Below are 16,687 nucleotides of genomic sequence, written 5' to 3' on the forward strand. Positions count from 1 at the left end.
ACCGATCAATCAAAACATCGAAAACTATATCAGCAAAACTTATTATAGCAGCAGCAGCAGCAGCAGCAGCAGCAGACAGACATAGTCGATGGTGATGACGATGGTCGACGACCAACGTCAAATAAACATCATGCACTCTACCTACACACATTGCCAGTGGTTGTTCTGCTACCTATGAGTTCGGGACGTTCGGGATTCGGGATATTGGTCCATTTTCAGAGATAGGAAGAAGGATACGGGTGCGCGAGTAGGGGCGAAAAAAAGATTGTTCCGATCAAACTGATCTCAAACCCTGTCGCCTTCTTGAAGTGTTATTTGATATTTTTTTTTGGTCCCTCGGAGATAGTTATTTGATTTTTCGTCGCATAAACGGGACTTAAAAGTGGAAGAAGTGCGACGATACGAAAAAAGTAGTGTATATTTCGTTTTAACCCATGTTGAAATGAAGCTTAGGCGCGTCATTTATGGCACCGCTTATAAACTACGCGGTAGAGAAAGAGAGGACGAGGGAGACGACAAGGACTCAAAGCCCGCCCATTACGGGCTCTCTTCTATCTTGGATTAATAATCAATGGCTCTATTTGAGAGGAGATACACAAATAAAGTGCTCCTAGATGATACGGAAAAGCTGACGAGCGTTATTGAGAATGCTAGAACCATTGACGGACATACGGTATTTAAATTTTTAGTATTTTTTGTATGTTTTGTTTTATTTTTTTATTTCTTATTTTGTTTCCATATTTTTAATAATAATAATTCACTTTTGCAATTTGTTAAACGAGAAAGTTGCTTACTTTTCCAAGTTTCCTCTTGTATTTTTTAACATTGATTCTGCTTTATTCAGAGATTATGCATTTTTATTTCCCCATATATCTCATAAATCAAGTTATTATCAGGGGTAATCTGATTTTTGAACAGTCTATATTTCCTTTAAATTTATTATCGTGTTATAATCCGCTGTTCGTTGGTAGGTTTGGTTTTCAGTCCTACTTTGTCAAAAATATTTTGTAATAAAATGGTTGGACATCTATGTTAATTCATGATATTTAGTTATCAATTCTTTTCACAACTTTATGCGGTCAATCGTTATGATAAATCTGCTAGAATTTCATAGAATTAATTCTAGAATGTATTTAAAACAGTTGAATGATAATTTACTTTAAGCGCAATATACTGTCTAACATTTTTTATTGCATTTCTTTTAGAATACACAAATTTTGTTATATACGGATATCGAAGAAAGGAATAAAGATTTTATTAACATTGGAATAGTTAATGAAAGACTGTTTTCCCTGTGGCAGTTGCATTTATCACTTGAACCGAGTTCTTTGACAAAGGTCAGATGAAGAAGGTTGAAAATTCATATATGCGTCTTATCTTAGTTCAAAACCTATACAGACATGCCTGATAGTCTTGAATAAAAGTGTGTCACCATATAAAATCCTATTATATCAATTTTTTTTCTTTGTAAAGAAGTGAACTGCTTCAAAACTATTTTTACATGAAAATTTCCAAAAAATTTACTCCAGAAAAAATATGTTAATTAATATTTGTTTTCAGGTCTGGTTTTTATTTGAACAAAGAACAACATTATGATAATGTTACGTGAAAAATGGTTTTTTTTCTATTGCTATCATTTTATTTACTAGTAATGTTGGTAGCATACCAACAAATAAAGATTGGAAGATTTTACGACGCTGAAGTTTGCAACGTTGGAGTTCAACGAAATGAACGAAAAAAACATTTATAATTCATTATTTTTTTATTTCACGAATTATTGATGTGGCTTGAAAAATTACGAATTAAAAATTCGGCAGGGAACAAGATTGTCGATTTACTGGAATTATTTATGAGTTTTTTTAGATCATTTCGTTGGACTCCAACGTTGGAAACTTCAGCGTCACAAGATTTTTATGTTGTAAAAAATCTATGCAGTTGTGAATTCTCAAAAACAATGACAGGGATATTTTGTCCCATGACAAAATGAAATTGGCATCATTGAAATCTGATTGTAATACCAAGAATTTGGTGTAATCAAAGAATACTAAGTTGTCGAAATTTCACACATTCATATGTAATATATATTCACTGATCCTTATTGATTAGGGGATCACATACATCCGGTGCATTGTAAGATTTAATGTTTTTGATCAATTTTGTTGAATGGTGCTTGAAAATACAATGAAGTTGATAAGATATTATTGTTAATTCGTCATATTGGGTATGAGTTTGGATTATTTTTGTCTGCTATGTAATGCCATAGTCTTTGACATTATTGCTAGAAACAAGAAAGGCAGAGTAAATACACAATGCTGAGAACATTCTTGTAATATATCAATTGAAACATATAAAAAAAAATGCTAAAAATTAAAATTTGCAAATTGCTCCAAATATGGTCAAGATGAACGGTGCTCAAGATGCACGATGCTCAAAGCTTACTCTATGAGGTGCTATATTTTTCATTTGGTCTTCCTCATAGAGGAAGCTTTCAGCATTGTTCTAAAAGCTTGAGAAAGCAATTTGTTACTTTTAATTTTTTTTTAAATAAAATTTTAACTCATTTATTCACTTTTAACTTTTCCAAATTTCAAAAACATATATCAGCTCTATGATTTTTTTTTCTAAATTTGCATTTATAATTCAATTTTGAAAAGGTTTATTATGCAAAATTATGTATAAAACATCGTATATTATTATTTTACATTTTAGTTGGTTTTTAGCCAAATATGTTCATGATAACTATGAACATCCCTAATAAGCATTTATAACGATATGTGTAAGAAGGTAGGATCTCTGAAAGCTGTAAAGCAACGTTGAAAAAAAATACCATACTTGGTATTATCTAAATACGATAACTATAATTTTAATTTTTATATTGTTTAATATTTTCTGGTTCACTGTGAACGTGCTTAAAATGTCTTACAATTTTTCTAAATAATATTTATAAGACATGTTTTCCTTTGTGAGTGTCTATGTATATTCGTGTACTATAAAATTGAAACACATATAACTTTGTTTCCAAGCTTCTGTTTTCAAGAGATGTTAATCTTTACAACTTCTCGAATCTCTGCATTTTTTTAAAACATAATATTAATCCATTACGAATTTCACGTCATTTTATGAGAAACGCAAACTTTTTTTATATTTTAAAAATGACAAAAAGTATGTGGTTACTTACTATCTCGGCTCGGATTCGCAGTCAGTTTTTAAATACAAGTCGGTTTTTAAGTCTCGTTTTCATCAACATTTTTTTTAAATAATTGTTTCGGTTTGTTTGGGGTACTTGTTTAGTGAGAGGATGACAAAATAAAAAATATAGCACCTCATAGAGTAAGCTTTGAGCATCGTGCATCTTGACCATCTTGAGGAAGCAATTTGCAAATTTTAATTTTCAGCATTATTTTTGTATGCAAAGAAATAATGTATTTTCTCTACCTTCTTTTACGAACATAAATTTATCTCTTTGTTTAAATCCATAAAAAAAAACTGAATGACGAGCCATCAGAAAAAACAGTTTGCAACTTTCAATTTTCATCGTTTTTCTATTTACATTTGAATTAAATAATTCCGACAACTTTGTTGAAAAGTATAGAGGAAGTACAGACTTATACACGATATCTTACAAAATTTCCAAAAATTCATTTTTTCGTAAAAAACTCGGAAAAACTCATATTTTCGTAAAATTCAAAAAATCATAAAATTTAAATCGTTCAATTGATATTTCCCAAATTCAATACCAACCTTCCTATTATGATAATCTATTTATAAAAAAAAAATTTAGTAATAAATCTTGAAATTTTCGGAAGTTAGAGCATCGACACTCTTTTTATGAAAATTTCAAAATGTCGTAGGATTCGTATTTTTTTACAAATTTTGACAAAATTATCAGAGAATGAAGAGCTTATATAGATTAACATCTGTGCAAAACGGTAGCCCTGTATCTCAAATCGTTTTCGAGTTATAAGTGTTTGAACTTTTCAGTGACATAACACACGTTGTCACTGACATTACACAGACGATGTTTCAATGTTTTGGGAAATTTTGAGCACATTGACATTGAAAACAGGAAAAAAAATTTTCATCATCACATATTATTCATCACATTCATTTTGCTTCCTCTATGAGGAAGCAAAATGAAGAAATTTAAAAAATGGTACTTAAACCTTAATAGTGACACGGGGTCTATTAGATCCCAGCCGTTTTTCGACCGACGATACCAAATAGAAATTTCGAGAAAATGGACTTGTGGTGCCCTCGGTCGATAGTTCAAACCTTTGAGAAGAGAGCCTCATCGTTATTATTTGAAAGGGCCCGTTGGTTTAGTTTTAGTAGTCGATCATCCCAGCGTGACAAATTTTACTAATACTACCTGAAAGCGTGATTTCTCAGGTTTATAGAACGAGTTGATTTTTTTTTTTAACTGAAAATTACGATTTCTACATCAATTTTTGTGAAAAAAGTCATTTTTCCTAAATTCTTTTCTTTGACATTTTTTTAAATATTAAAATAACACGAATAGAGTAGAATTGTTATGGTCGTTTCTTAAAGGTTCAAAATACATTGTAGTATTTTTATTTTATTTTATTTTTTACAGTTTTTCAATTATTTATCGTCCCTCAAAGTGAGTGGGGTACTTTGGACCCCGTGTGACTATTACTCAAGCCAGAAACTTGAGGTGTGACTAGTTAGGGTTAACAATGCAACATGCATTTATAAGAAAGACTTGAATCTTCCAATAATGAGAAAAAATGAATAACGCACAAAAAAATATGTCTAAATTTAAATACCAAGGAAGTGAAAATCCATCATTGATTAAATTTATTCAGATTATAGCGTCGATTGTTTTGAGAAAACGAATAGCATGCCGCGCACGATTATATTATTGGTGTTGCCGACGACCCGAATAAAAATGAGCAATCGAAATAAAATGGTAATTTCTTTGAAACCCGGGACGTATTTGACCCCTCGATGTTGTTGTTTTAAATCATAATAATGCTTAGTTGGGCTTGTATCAAATGTGACATACGATGACGAATGAAAAGTCATCTTTTATCGGTTTATCGTTAGGAGTACGTGATAAGGACACAGAGAGGTCCTGTTCCAGAGCGATCTTGGCGAGTGAGCAGACGCTACAATGACTTTGTACAGCTCAATGGGGCACTATCGGTGTCGGGCCTCAGTTTGCCGTTACCGCCAAAACGGATCATCGGTAATATGGACGCTGACTTCGTAGCTCAACGACAAATTGCTCTTCAGAATTATCTAAACATTATACTAATGAATCCCATACTTGCATCGTCGTTGCCGATGAAACACTTCCTCGATCCTGACAACTATACAGCGCCATTGCATGGTGAGGTCATTATATCAACCATATAGCTCTTATACCCGAGAAATTGACGATGCTAATGATACGGTTTTACAAATCCCTGAGTTCGAACTCGTAAATTAGGCTAATTTTAGATGATTTCAAATTCTTTCAACCTAGATGTCTACAGTTGACGAGCGTTCATTACGTGAGAGTTTACGATTTTTTTTTTAATAGCTCTGTTATTAGTTTATTATTTTCTAAATAACTGAGATACAAACGATGAGTAATAATCCAAAAAAGAGTCAATAAATGACTGGATGAAAAATATTGGTTAAGAAACAAAAGCATAGAATCATTTGATATTTCGAGAATTTTCTTGAATGCTATGATGGGGGGGGGGGGGTATGTGAATAAGCATTTTTTCTAACATAAGTAATGAGTAAAACATAAGTAATGAGTTACCTTACCAGATTGATGTTATTTTCCAGAATGTTTTTTGGTTTTGTTATTTATTAATTTCTCTAAAACATGTGAGACATTTAGTGGGTGAAACTCGTGAGGATATTTTCATCAAGATTCAAAATTCACTCGGGGAAACTATAAATAGAATCAAGGAAAAGTTGAATTACGCTAAATTGATGTATACAATTTTGCTACACGATATTTGATCTTTTTTTTTTTATTTTTAGAAATAGCGCTGCAACAGGTGTCGCTGGCATTAAGAAGCGACGCGAATTTCGAAATCGGTAAGGCCATTCCGGACATAGGATGGCGGCTCCGGAAGCATTATTACACGGTAAAAAATCGCCAAAATCCGAAGCAAGAATTGTTACTCGCTTGGGTAGAGTTTGGTCCGGACAAGCACCTGCATGACAAGGATATGCAGGGAGTTTTCAAGAGCCTCAGTACTCTTAAACATCCTCATATTGAAGCGATTGTTCATCAACATGTCGCTGACACAGGAGCTCTCACAATAAGACACTTTCATACGAATGGGACTCTTCGAGACGTGCTTTGTAATACTAAACCAAAACAACCTTTCATAAAAAAGTATGGGAACCCTAAACAACCACAAAATCTCTCGCCATCGGAAATCGCCACTTATGCTTATCAGGTAAGCAAGAAACTTTACATCAACCAGCCAATTTTTTACTTTCTTTGAAGGAGCTGGAGATGGCGAATCAGAGATTTGTTGTAAATATGAATATTTGAAATAACTGTTTATTTTATAGTTATTAAATTTATTTTATCGAACGAATAAATACGTAGTATATTACGCACTTAGGGAGGAAAAGTAGACAACTTCAAACAGCGGACAGAATTGTCCCACAAGCGCGTGGTTTGAGGTAGTCTAATTTCACTTTCGTGAGGTGTATACTATTTTTCACCACACATGCACCGAAAATTTAAACTTCCGATTTCGTAAAGTTGAACTTTCGGTGCATGTGTGGTGAAAAAGTTTCTATATTATGTTTCTATTTTACAAGATAAAAATAAAATTTGAAAAATGTGGTTCTTGAAAGTTTACACGTGGGCTTTCAAAGAAAAAAAAGCAATAGTTTATTCATTAAAATATAGAAGTTGAGGGTGGGGATCAAATGTTGGTATGACTAAAATTTCGAATAGCTAAAATCTCGAGTTTCTAAACTTCGAATGATAATATGAAGACAGATAAATTCGACTAGAACTTTGAATGCCGAAAATAAATAAAGTAGAAACTGCAAGGTTCGAAGCACCTTTACGTCAAAATAGAATGTAACAATCGCCCATAGGACGATGACTAAAATATCGATTTTTCGAAAATTCGACTATCACTCTTTCGATTCATAAATTACTACAGTCAGCGATACTGTGAAAATGCACAATTTTGAAAATATAATAACGAAAGACCAAATATTACTGAGGTTGAAATACTGAAACACCAAAAAGTCGAACAGTCAAAATAGCGAAACGTTAGAAAGTCGATCGATCAAAATAAAGAAATGCAATGGAATGCATTTTGACTTTCGCCTTTTCGAGCTATCGCTATTCTGCATATCTAGGTTTTATAGGCTCGAAAAATTCACTTTCGATTTTTTGCTACTCTATATTCTGGTCGGTCTATAAAACAATTACTCTCCATTTTGAATTCGAAAATATGAGCTTTTGACATTTGGATGGTCTGTTAAAATTGCATTCGAAATGAAAATTATTGAAATATATATTTTTGGGTAAATATGAATTCAAAGAAGGAATTTTTGATTAAACACGCAATCTGCTGGATAGTTGATCGGGAATAAGAATTTCGAATTACTTATTTTTCTCAAAACTGATATTACAACTTTTAAAACTTCGAAATATCGACCGTTCTACAATTCAGTTATTCGACATATTGAACCCCACTCGAAGTTGAAAAAAAACTTTGTTAATTAAGTACTAGTTTTATGTTTCAATACGTTACATGAATTTCGTTCAAATCCGTTCAGTGCCACTGAGTACGAAATCATTGTTTCGAGAAAAACGCATGCAATGTTTTATTCTAGGCCGTCAAGAGTCAAAGAGTTTTTTCGATAAATTTAAAATATCTTGAAAACTATTTGTTGGATTGATTTGAAATTTTTAGGTAATATTTTCGAGATATCATATTTCACGAAAATGGCATAATTTTTTTTTTTTTTTTTCCGAAAATTCTGACTATCCTTAAGGCGTTTTATAACTGGAACTTATTATTAGCCGCTTAGAACTGTTTCGAAACGCCTGAGAATATGTCTTCTAATGTTCGTTTATATTCAGGCCTTGTCAAAAACGAATTTCAGTTTTCATAGATATGTTGAAGGATCAGCTATCATTGTGACGGAACAACTCCCGAGTACAATAATATAATTTGAACGTTTACTACGTATTAAGTCTAAAGTAATATGTATTACGAATAAGCGATGCCAGACAAACTACAACCAAATTTACGCGTCACCACGGTACTTTGTACTAAGGAATCTGAATTGATTTGTTAATATTTTAAGATTCTGGGGGCCCTCGGTTACCTTCAAGAAAAGGGTCTGCCTTACGGTCATTTGCACACTGGAAACGTAATTCTTACACCAACGGGGGCAAAACTGTTAGACATTGAAAATGGCCTTCTGGGTTTGCCAGCTTTTTATCGGCCCTATGTCGTCCAAAGGCGAAAGCTTCATGCCACCGTAAGTTCCCAATGTTGTTTACTTTTCACGGTTTCTTTTCTAATTTTTAATTTTTTCAATTTTGGTAATAATTTTGAAAACCAAGAATCATCGATGAAGAATGTTTCATAAAACTACCTCATACCAGTTTCTTAGTAGCGAGTCGAGCAAAACGCTGACTTTGTGTCGTTTCTTTCGATACTGTATTTCGTCAATCAATAACCGTTTTGATTTCTTTTTATCCACTCCATTCAATTTTACAGACTCAAGTGGATGTTTATTCCTTCGGTCATGTACTGTACGAAATGGCATTCGGAAGACCATTACTTGAAGCTACGTGCAACGAGCTGTCACATTCGGATCCGAACCTGAAAAATCTTCTCGAAGTGATACTCTCCCGCGAGGCGGTAAAACAGGATCTTCCGACGTTCGCGAATCTTCTTGAGCATCCATTTTTGGATGGGGCAAAGCGCGCTGCATTGTCAGCTACCCATTTAGAGAAGCCCCACTTTAAACTAACGAGTCATTTAAAGGATGCGCTAATCGAAGCTGCGAATAAAGCTGAACAACGTTTGAGAGATGAACAAAAAGTTGCGAGGCACCAAAAACGACTTGTCAAAGTACAAGAAATGATGAGCTCCGAGGAAGAATTGAAGAGGCGCAAGCACAAACTGGTTAGTTTCATTTACGTTCAAGTTTTGCATCTTTTTTACTTCTATTTGTACAATAGGTTATTATTTCGTACCACATTATCCAACGTATTCTAAATAAGGTCGGTTGAAAAGGAATTTCTCTCGGCGAAGTTTCGAAATTTTCACACTCTCACGGAAAAAGAATATTTTTCAATACTGATTTTTTGAATGTGTCCTCAACGTGTATTATGATTAATACTTCAATGGATAATCGATTTCATATTCTTCCGAATCAACAGTAATGAGAATATTATTTGCGTGTGATTTTGGTAACCTGTTCCCGGTGATGCTTACTGACCAGAACTCAAAAAAAAATTTGTGCAGAATCATTAAAAATAAAAATGCAGTGTTTTCAATTCATTACTACTGGTTTCATCTAGAAAAAAGAACAGAAATTAGCCCAGGAACAAAGGTCGGCGAGTCAATTGGGCACCAATGGCATCAAACAGATAAATGGGAAGAGTCCTGAAAGATCAGATAGTCCGACCAGTACTTCGACAACTACAAGTGTCGGAACTCTAACACCTCCATCGCACGGTGAGAAATCTCTTCCATCTGTTTTTTTTCTTAGGATACAATTAATTAATGATATTAAAGTAAACGTTATTAAATTTTGAAAGATTCGGATTTTTAAATGATTAGGGGAATATGGGGCAAAGTGGCCACCCACGGAATCCCCATTTTTGAGGCACAGGACCAGTAAGAATCCTCTGTTTTTCGAGAGAATTATAACTATTTAAGACAAAGTGAGAATCATTGCGCGAATTACTGATATAAATGTCTATTTTATTTTGATTGACAAAAATCGCAAACTGAGGTTATCTTCATCAACACTTGCATGTAACACTCGGAGGAATGTGGATAAAAATGCGAGCGAAATCCCTCGCAGACGAGAATTTTTCTCTTTTGATGGTTTCTTTTTTTTGATCGCTACATTTGCGCAATGTGACAGGCTTAAGAAGGGTGGCTACTTTGCTCCAAAATTATTATTCGATCCGATTCGGGAAAAAAGACGAGCAAAGAATTTTATGAATCAACAATAGTCGCAAGATTATTTATATTTTGGCCGATTTTTTGTTTCGTCCTATTCGAGGGGGTCCCTATGCCTTGTTTCTTTTTATTTCATCGCAGCCTTCAATGTTTTATGCTGGAATAGTAAATTACAACTTCTGTTTAACGAGAATTGACAATTATACATTTTTACCGCATTTGAGGGGGTGACCACTTTGCCCCAACATTTTTTTTTTCGAAATTCGGGGAACAAGAAAGTGAAATATATGTAAAGGTATAAGTTAACAATGCGGTAGTGAGTTGCTTAGTGTCAAGTTGACACCCTGCCGGCTTTTCTAATAAAAAAAATTATGAACTTTAAAAAGTGTGAAATAAAAAAATATTTCGAAAAATAAAACAAAAACTCCCGACTGAAACTCCTTCACTTAAGAAAAAATTTGTAAACTTTAAAAAGTTTGAAATAAAATAGATGTCGGGATTTTCGTCGGGAGATGTCTAATCAAATCATTGAATAAGAAGTTGAGACATCTCCCGACGAAAATCTCGACATCTATTTTATTTCAAACCTTTTAAAGTTGATTAATATTTTTTTATGTGAAAGAGTTTTTTTATTTTTTTAATGGGACTCAAAAAAAAGTAAATGACTGTGCTCACCGACGAAACTCGTTTAACTCCTTAAGAGCATGGATCAGTCGGTATATCACAACCGTGAGTGCGAGAAAGATAGCTGCAAATTTCGAAATCGAAATTCTTTGACACAGCTTGACTGATTAAAAAAAGGCTCTGTCAGTCGATTTTTGCCATCATTCCGCGTAGGCTGACAGAGCCTTTTTTTAATCGGTCAAGCTGTGTCAAAGAATTTCGATTTCGAAAACTCCAAGTGTGGTTAGTCGACTGACCCATGCTCTTAAGTGGGCCACTTTGTCCCATATTCCCCTATATAAATAACGTATATCCTCCCTGAATTTCCCTATTTCCTCACAGCTCAATTCTTGAAACTAATCTTAACACTGGAACTGGAAAGTCATTCTGATTATATGATACAATTTTTCATAATATTCTAATTCTTCCATTTTGGATTAATATTATTGCTTTACTAATTGTTGTATCGTCTTGCTATTAACGAACGGCATCTCCTACGGCCAGGTGGACACAAAAGTTGATGGCGTGTACTGCGCTCATTCATTTCACGTAGGTCTCGATTAATCTCTTAACGCATCTCATATATTTTAATTTCCCTTGAACTTTTAATTGCATAAATTGTCTTTTGCTTGCGTGGTATTCATTCACGCTGCGTACAATTTGTTCATGTAAATATTATATCCCCATTATGACCTGCTATGAAACAACGTTGAATTGTTACTCGTTTGTAAACTCTCTCGATAAAGAAGTTCAAGGAGAATCTTATCGATGTTGATTTCATGGTGTAATTATTGCGTGATGAATTTTTCTTGGTATAGCAGTTTGTGTCGTTGAGAAATTAACCTTTAGGGACCACCTGCTTGGTCGGAGACTTGTCCTGAGGTATACATTCGATTTATATATGAAATGCATGATTTGAAAGATGTCGATTTGAACTGAAAATCTTCCGTCCTCTAAAGGTTAATTATTTCAGTGATTAATATTAATCACATGTAATGTTACACATTCGAGAGTCTGTTAGTTCATTTATTCCTTAAGCTATTGGTTGCACCTAATGAATTAATTGATCATTTGGCTTCCGTGAAGTTCTGTATTATCTTGTGTTTTTATTTAGAACTAGTCTGTAATGAACACAATTATGAAATTCGTGATATCATTGATTTTAATTTATTTTAGAGATTGATCCAATAATGTTGCAATAAAATATATTTTTTTTCATCGCATGGCGGTTTTTGTGTTAGCTACCTATAGTCCAAGAGGTAGAAAAAAAATAATAATAAAAACGACATTTATTCTTGTTCGAAGTGAAACTAAAAACTAGAGTAGTAATGTGTAAAAGAAGAAGAAACACATAATGATGAAATGAATGCAATTACTTTTCCTGTTCTTTTTTAGGCTCGACGGAACTATCAGGTAATTTCGCAGGCGTAAAAAGTGTACCACCACCTCCACCGTCGATGCCGACGCGGACGTCTTTATCATCTAATTCTTCTTTCCATTCAATGGGTAACAGAAAAAATAGTGTCGAACAGTCGCCGAAATGTCTGCCGATGAGTAGTAATAACAATACAACTGGTGATCAACCTGTGGTGCAACATGTTTACGAGCGTAACGCCTTGCTTGACAGCATATGTTCGTTCAACAAGACTAATCTTCGAAAGATCACCAATTGAAATCATTGAAATTTAGGCCATAATTAAGATGATACAAATTTGAAGCCTCGGTATATACGAGAGACGATATATAAATATATATAAAAAGAAATGTATTAACAGGATATTTCACGTTAAATGGTAAATACTGTTAACTTGAGAGCAAAAGCGAAATTCGAATTGAAAAGTCTTATACTGTGTTTCTGGAGCAAATTCCTTTCTCCGAGCATTAGTTATTAATCAATAACATTGAAAAACTCATCCACTTTTAACTGCGTACCTCGTCAGATAGTCACGGGTGAAAGAAAAATGCATAGAAAGGTATTTTGTCAACGTCAATGACTAATAACTAATCAGAGAGAGTAACAGAGAGGGAGGGGGGATGATGACTCCGGAATAGCATTTTATTTTTTTTATTCGTTATTCACTCCTGAATGCGAGCTTACAAAATTCATCATGTAACCTCAGACATTTTGTATTTATTGGGATATATTATATACATTAGGATGATCGGAAAAAAAATTATATTTATTTTTCTCTAAGTCGCAAGTGATTATGTTAATAATACTTCATGAAAAAGTATTTCTCTCAAAATTTGGGCCTTAAAAATTTTTTAGAGGTTGCACCAATTAAGTTAAATTTTTTTTTCAATATTGGCGAAACATATGAAAAAATATTGATTTTTTGGTATCGCAATAAAAATAGCACTCAGTCCAGAGTTGTATCCCTCCTAATTTGAGCTTGAAAGAAAAAAATTAAGAGGTCGTCCTAACGGCTTTATTGGATTTATTTTTTCGATTTTTTGTCAACATTTTAATATAAAAAAATGTTTTTCTTTGGGCTGCACGTGGTATGTTAAGTAAATATGTTTTGTAAAGAAATTATTTTCTTAAAATTTTAATTATCTGAAATTTTTTTAAAGGAACCGCTAGTGGAATTTATATGTTTCCATAATTTTAGCCTTAAATAATGACATTTGAGTATTGAGTGTAAAAGTGATATTTACAAAATTTTGCTCCACTAAAAAAATATTCATAGGGATCCCCATCGATTTTGAGATATTTTCTTCTAATTTCTTAAATTTTGAGAAAATAAATGCTTGATTGAGTGCTAACTATTTTTGGTGCGACACCGAAAAATCAATATTTTTGTATCATAATTTTTTCACGAAAATTGAAAAAAAAATTCAAGTCATTGGCGGCGCTACCTCTAAGAAATATATAGAAATTTATAGAAAGTCCAAATTTGGAGAGAATTATTTTTTCACGAAGTACTAATATAATTAGTTGTGACGTTGAGAAAAAGAAATATCGCATTTTTTTTAATCATCCTAATATAAACATATATTAATGCATACGTGAAAAAACTATATTATATATGAAAATTATATCACGAATTAAATGGTACAGTCAAAAAAGAGAAAATGAGACTCGTGTCGTTCGAGTAAAATAATTATGGGAGCCAATCGTAACCAGATCTATTTTTCATTACAATTCTAAGCACGTAGAAAACAAGCTCTGAGTATTTTTTAGTTGAGTGGGATAACATCTGGTCGATTAAAATTGATTCAAGAAAAAATATCCTTTGGACTTTTTTATATTCTCTCCATTTTTTTTATCAAAGTTCTTTGATCATGGTCGTCATCGTTACGAGCAAATTTTGTCGTTACAATACTTTTACGACAACGATTCGGCCAATGATACGAACGTGCAAATTTTATGTTTATTATCGCGCACTATTGGATTGAAAACAAACAAAAAATATTAGAATGGATGAAATATTTTTCATTATTAGCATCATTTTGAAAGTTAAGCTTGGAAAATCCTGGGAATTTCTAGAAACTGGAGAAATCAAATAGTACTAACGTAATGTAGTAACTCCCGAAAGACTTGACTTGTTGCGAGATTAACAATTGAAAATAGTATTCGAGTTCACATTGTTGAGACACAGTGAAACATATACTTTCCATTCATTCTTTTTACTTTTTTAAATTCGTCCCAATCTTTTCGCGATTTACAGTTCAGGTTACCTCTTTGGCATTGCATACGAATTTTGAGCTCAGTAAAAATAAAAAAAAATCCATGTATTTCAACGATGCGAACCTTATCATTGGAATATTTAATGGAACAGAGAAAAAAAAGATAAAAGCGTAATTATATATCGGTAAGCGTATGGATAGTTATCCTTTGAATATTCTTGTATGCCTCAACTTAATTCCAAAAGTTTTCTAGGACGATATTACGGTAAGCTTCGCGTCGCCAATTTATTTTTATTTTATATTGTTTCAGCACATTTTAATGATGTGAACTAGTCAAGCCAGAAACCCAACTAGTAAAAATCTATTTGTGGGACAGCTTTGTGTGAAAAAAATCTTTATAATCAATTCATGTGATTACCAAGATCCGTGTGACACACCGATTTTTTACGAACGCTTGAAATTTCCTGTAATATTTTTGTTGATTTGGTGTGTGCGTTTTAAGGTTATTTGGAATAAGTCTTCAATTTTTCAGTTTTTTCGAAGCAATCGCTGAAATTTGCCAATCATTTGCGTGTCCGATGTGTCGTCGTTTTTCTGTTATCGACCAAAGTACGTGAAAATGGAAAGCAAATATGTTTTTCCTCAACTAGAGAACTAAAGGAAGCGCACTTGTCGCTGTAAATGTTGATTGTTTTTTGTAGTATTGTTAATTTTTCTATTTTGATGACACACATATACTTGTATGACGAATGTCAGTTATTTTACGATTATTTCGAGAAAACATCGTGAACCAGAGCTTGCTTAATTTGCTTGGTTTGTGTTATTGAGGGTGTCCCCCTGCAGGCGGTGGGGAAAAGCATTAGTCGTTTTCGTCCGTTAACAAATCATTTCTAGTATATATGAATAAATAAATATGAGAAAATAGATGAATCTATAAGAACATTTGATTTTTTTGCAACGGATTAAAAACTAACAATTTCTGCGTAGCCTACTTTTAAATATTTTTATCAGCTTGATAAAAGCCGAATTGTAACATCTCGAATCGAATTACGTATGTAATATTTCGTTTAACAAACGGGTTCATCGTTTCAACCAATTGTCCATTTCGATGAGTTTCCCAAATATTATTCCAATGAAATTGGAAAATGTTTTTATTTTATTGATTTCAGAAGCGACTTAAAAAAATCAGGCACAGGCAGCCTTCGTGGATTGTCGCATTTTCAAGTATGGATTTTTTATACTTTGTCTAAAAGAGAATATCAAGAGCAGCGGTAGCGTTTATAATATGCTCTTATGTATTCGAATAACGGTTTTCGAACTTCCCTTTTTATAAGAGTGCTTATGGTGATTTCCTTCTATCTATTTCTTAATCTTTCAAACGATTGTGTTTCGCGCAATTAATGTAGACACCTCGACAACGATTAACAAAGGGAAGTGGAACTGTATTTTAAAAAAAGCACCAAAACTACGCATCTGCGTAAGTTTCCTCTCCAAACGTTAAACTTTATATACATTAAAGAAAAAAAAAGACATTTTCAGTAAAGTTGTTTTGAAATTTGCTATCCTATGTTTCGCAGTGCTACTGGTGTTCTATTATATTATATTCTCGAATCAAGGTCGAACACAAACAGAATTGTGCCAAGTGGAACAAGCTAATGTTCGAATTCGTGATTTTTCCTTGTCCCGAATCCATCGTCGATACCGAATTTTTAACGGAAAGTATATTTTCAAATGCTATCTAGAAATTCATTTCTATATTCGTTTTAAGCTCTGTACCATATATTTCATTGTTAGTATTAACAGATCCGTCTAATACGTAAATATACATATACACGTGCATATAAAATATATGAACATATGCTTTGGAAATGCAAATTGTAAACCTTCTGTATAACTTATAGTTCGAAATAATACTTTATGGTAACACGCATTCAGTCGAATTCATTTCCACTGAAGTTTAGTGTTCTTACGGTACACATATTTCTTGTTTTTTACTCGAGCGATGCGCCTTCATATTCATCTGTTTTCATCCGACTAAACGAAATTCCTTTTGTATGGCTGCGCTAGCTTATTTCCCATGCCTAGATTGAATAATATTGATACTTTTGTTTTGAGTTCTCAACTATAAAGAAAGAAAAATATTCGATAGCTATTCAATTCTATTTGGTAAGAAAAGGCATTATTCTACTCGATATCCACCGGTATTATTAATAGTATATTACACACCTAGGACAGGAAAATAAGGA

General features: G+C 33.0%; 1 protein-coding gene across 5 annotated transcripts; it reads left to right on the forward strand.

Annotated features, from left to right (window-relative positions):
• Positions 1–103: 103 nt before the first annotated feature.
• LOC122417481 (PX domain-containing protein kinase-like protein) lies at positions 104–16,371 on the forward strand. 5 transcript variants are annotated; one of them, XM_043431212.1, is made up of 9 exons: positions 104–673; positions 1,206–1,337; positions 5,068–5,353; positions 6,001–6,425; positions 8,311–8,487; positions 8,730–9,140; positions 9,539–9,695; positions 11,316–11,360; positions 12,207–12,340. In XM_043431212.1, the coding sequence occupies exons 1-8, from the start codon at positions 572–574 to the stop codon at positions 11,330–11,332; spliced, it is 1,707 nt and encodes a 568-aa protein (XP_043287147.1). In that variant the 5' UTR covers positions 104–571; the 3' UTR covers positions 11,333–11,360; positions 12,207–12,340. The 5 variants fall into 5 exon arrangements, with proteins under 5 accessions (XP_043287147.1, XP_043286979.1, XP_043287055.1 ...); XM_043431044.1 differs by lacking the exon at positions 11,316–11,360 and having other exon boundaries at positions 111–673; positions 12,207–16,371; XM_043431120.1 differs by lacking the exons at positions 1,206–1,337; positions 11,316–11,360 and having other exon boundaries at positions 126–673; positions 12,207–16,371.
• Positions 16,372–16,687: the final 316 nt, after the last annotated feature.

The sequence above is a fragment of the Venturia canescens genome, chromosome 1 (genome assembly GCF_019457755.1).
Source record: "Venturia canescens isolate UGA chromosome 1, ASM1945775v1, whole genome shotgun sequence".
Lineage (NCBI taxonomy): Eukaryota > Metazoa > Arthropoda > Insecta > Hymenoptera > Ichneumonidae > Venturia > Venturia canescens.

What these genes read in the sequence shown, in the direction of transcription:
- LOC122417481 (XM_043431044.1), top strand. Translation starts at nt 572, where the DNA reads ATGGCTCTATTTGAGAGGAGATACACAAATAAAGTGCTCCTAGATGAT. An exon ending in GAACCATTGACGGACATACG is followed by an intron (nt 674 to 1,205) that starts GTATTTAAATTT and finishes CATTTCTTTTAG; the next exon opens with AATACACAAATTTTGTTATA. An exon ending in TCTAACACCTCCATCGCACG is followed by an intron (nt 9,696 to 12,206) that starts GTGAGAAATCTC and finishes GTTCTTTTTTAG; the next exon opens with GCTCGACGGAACTATCAGGT.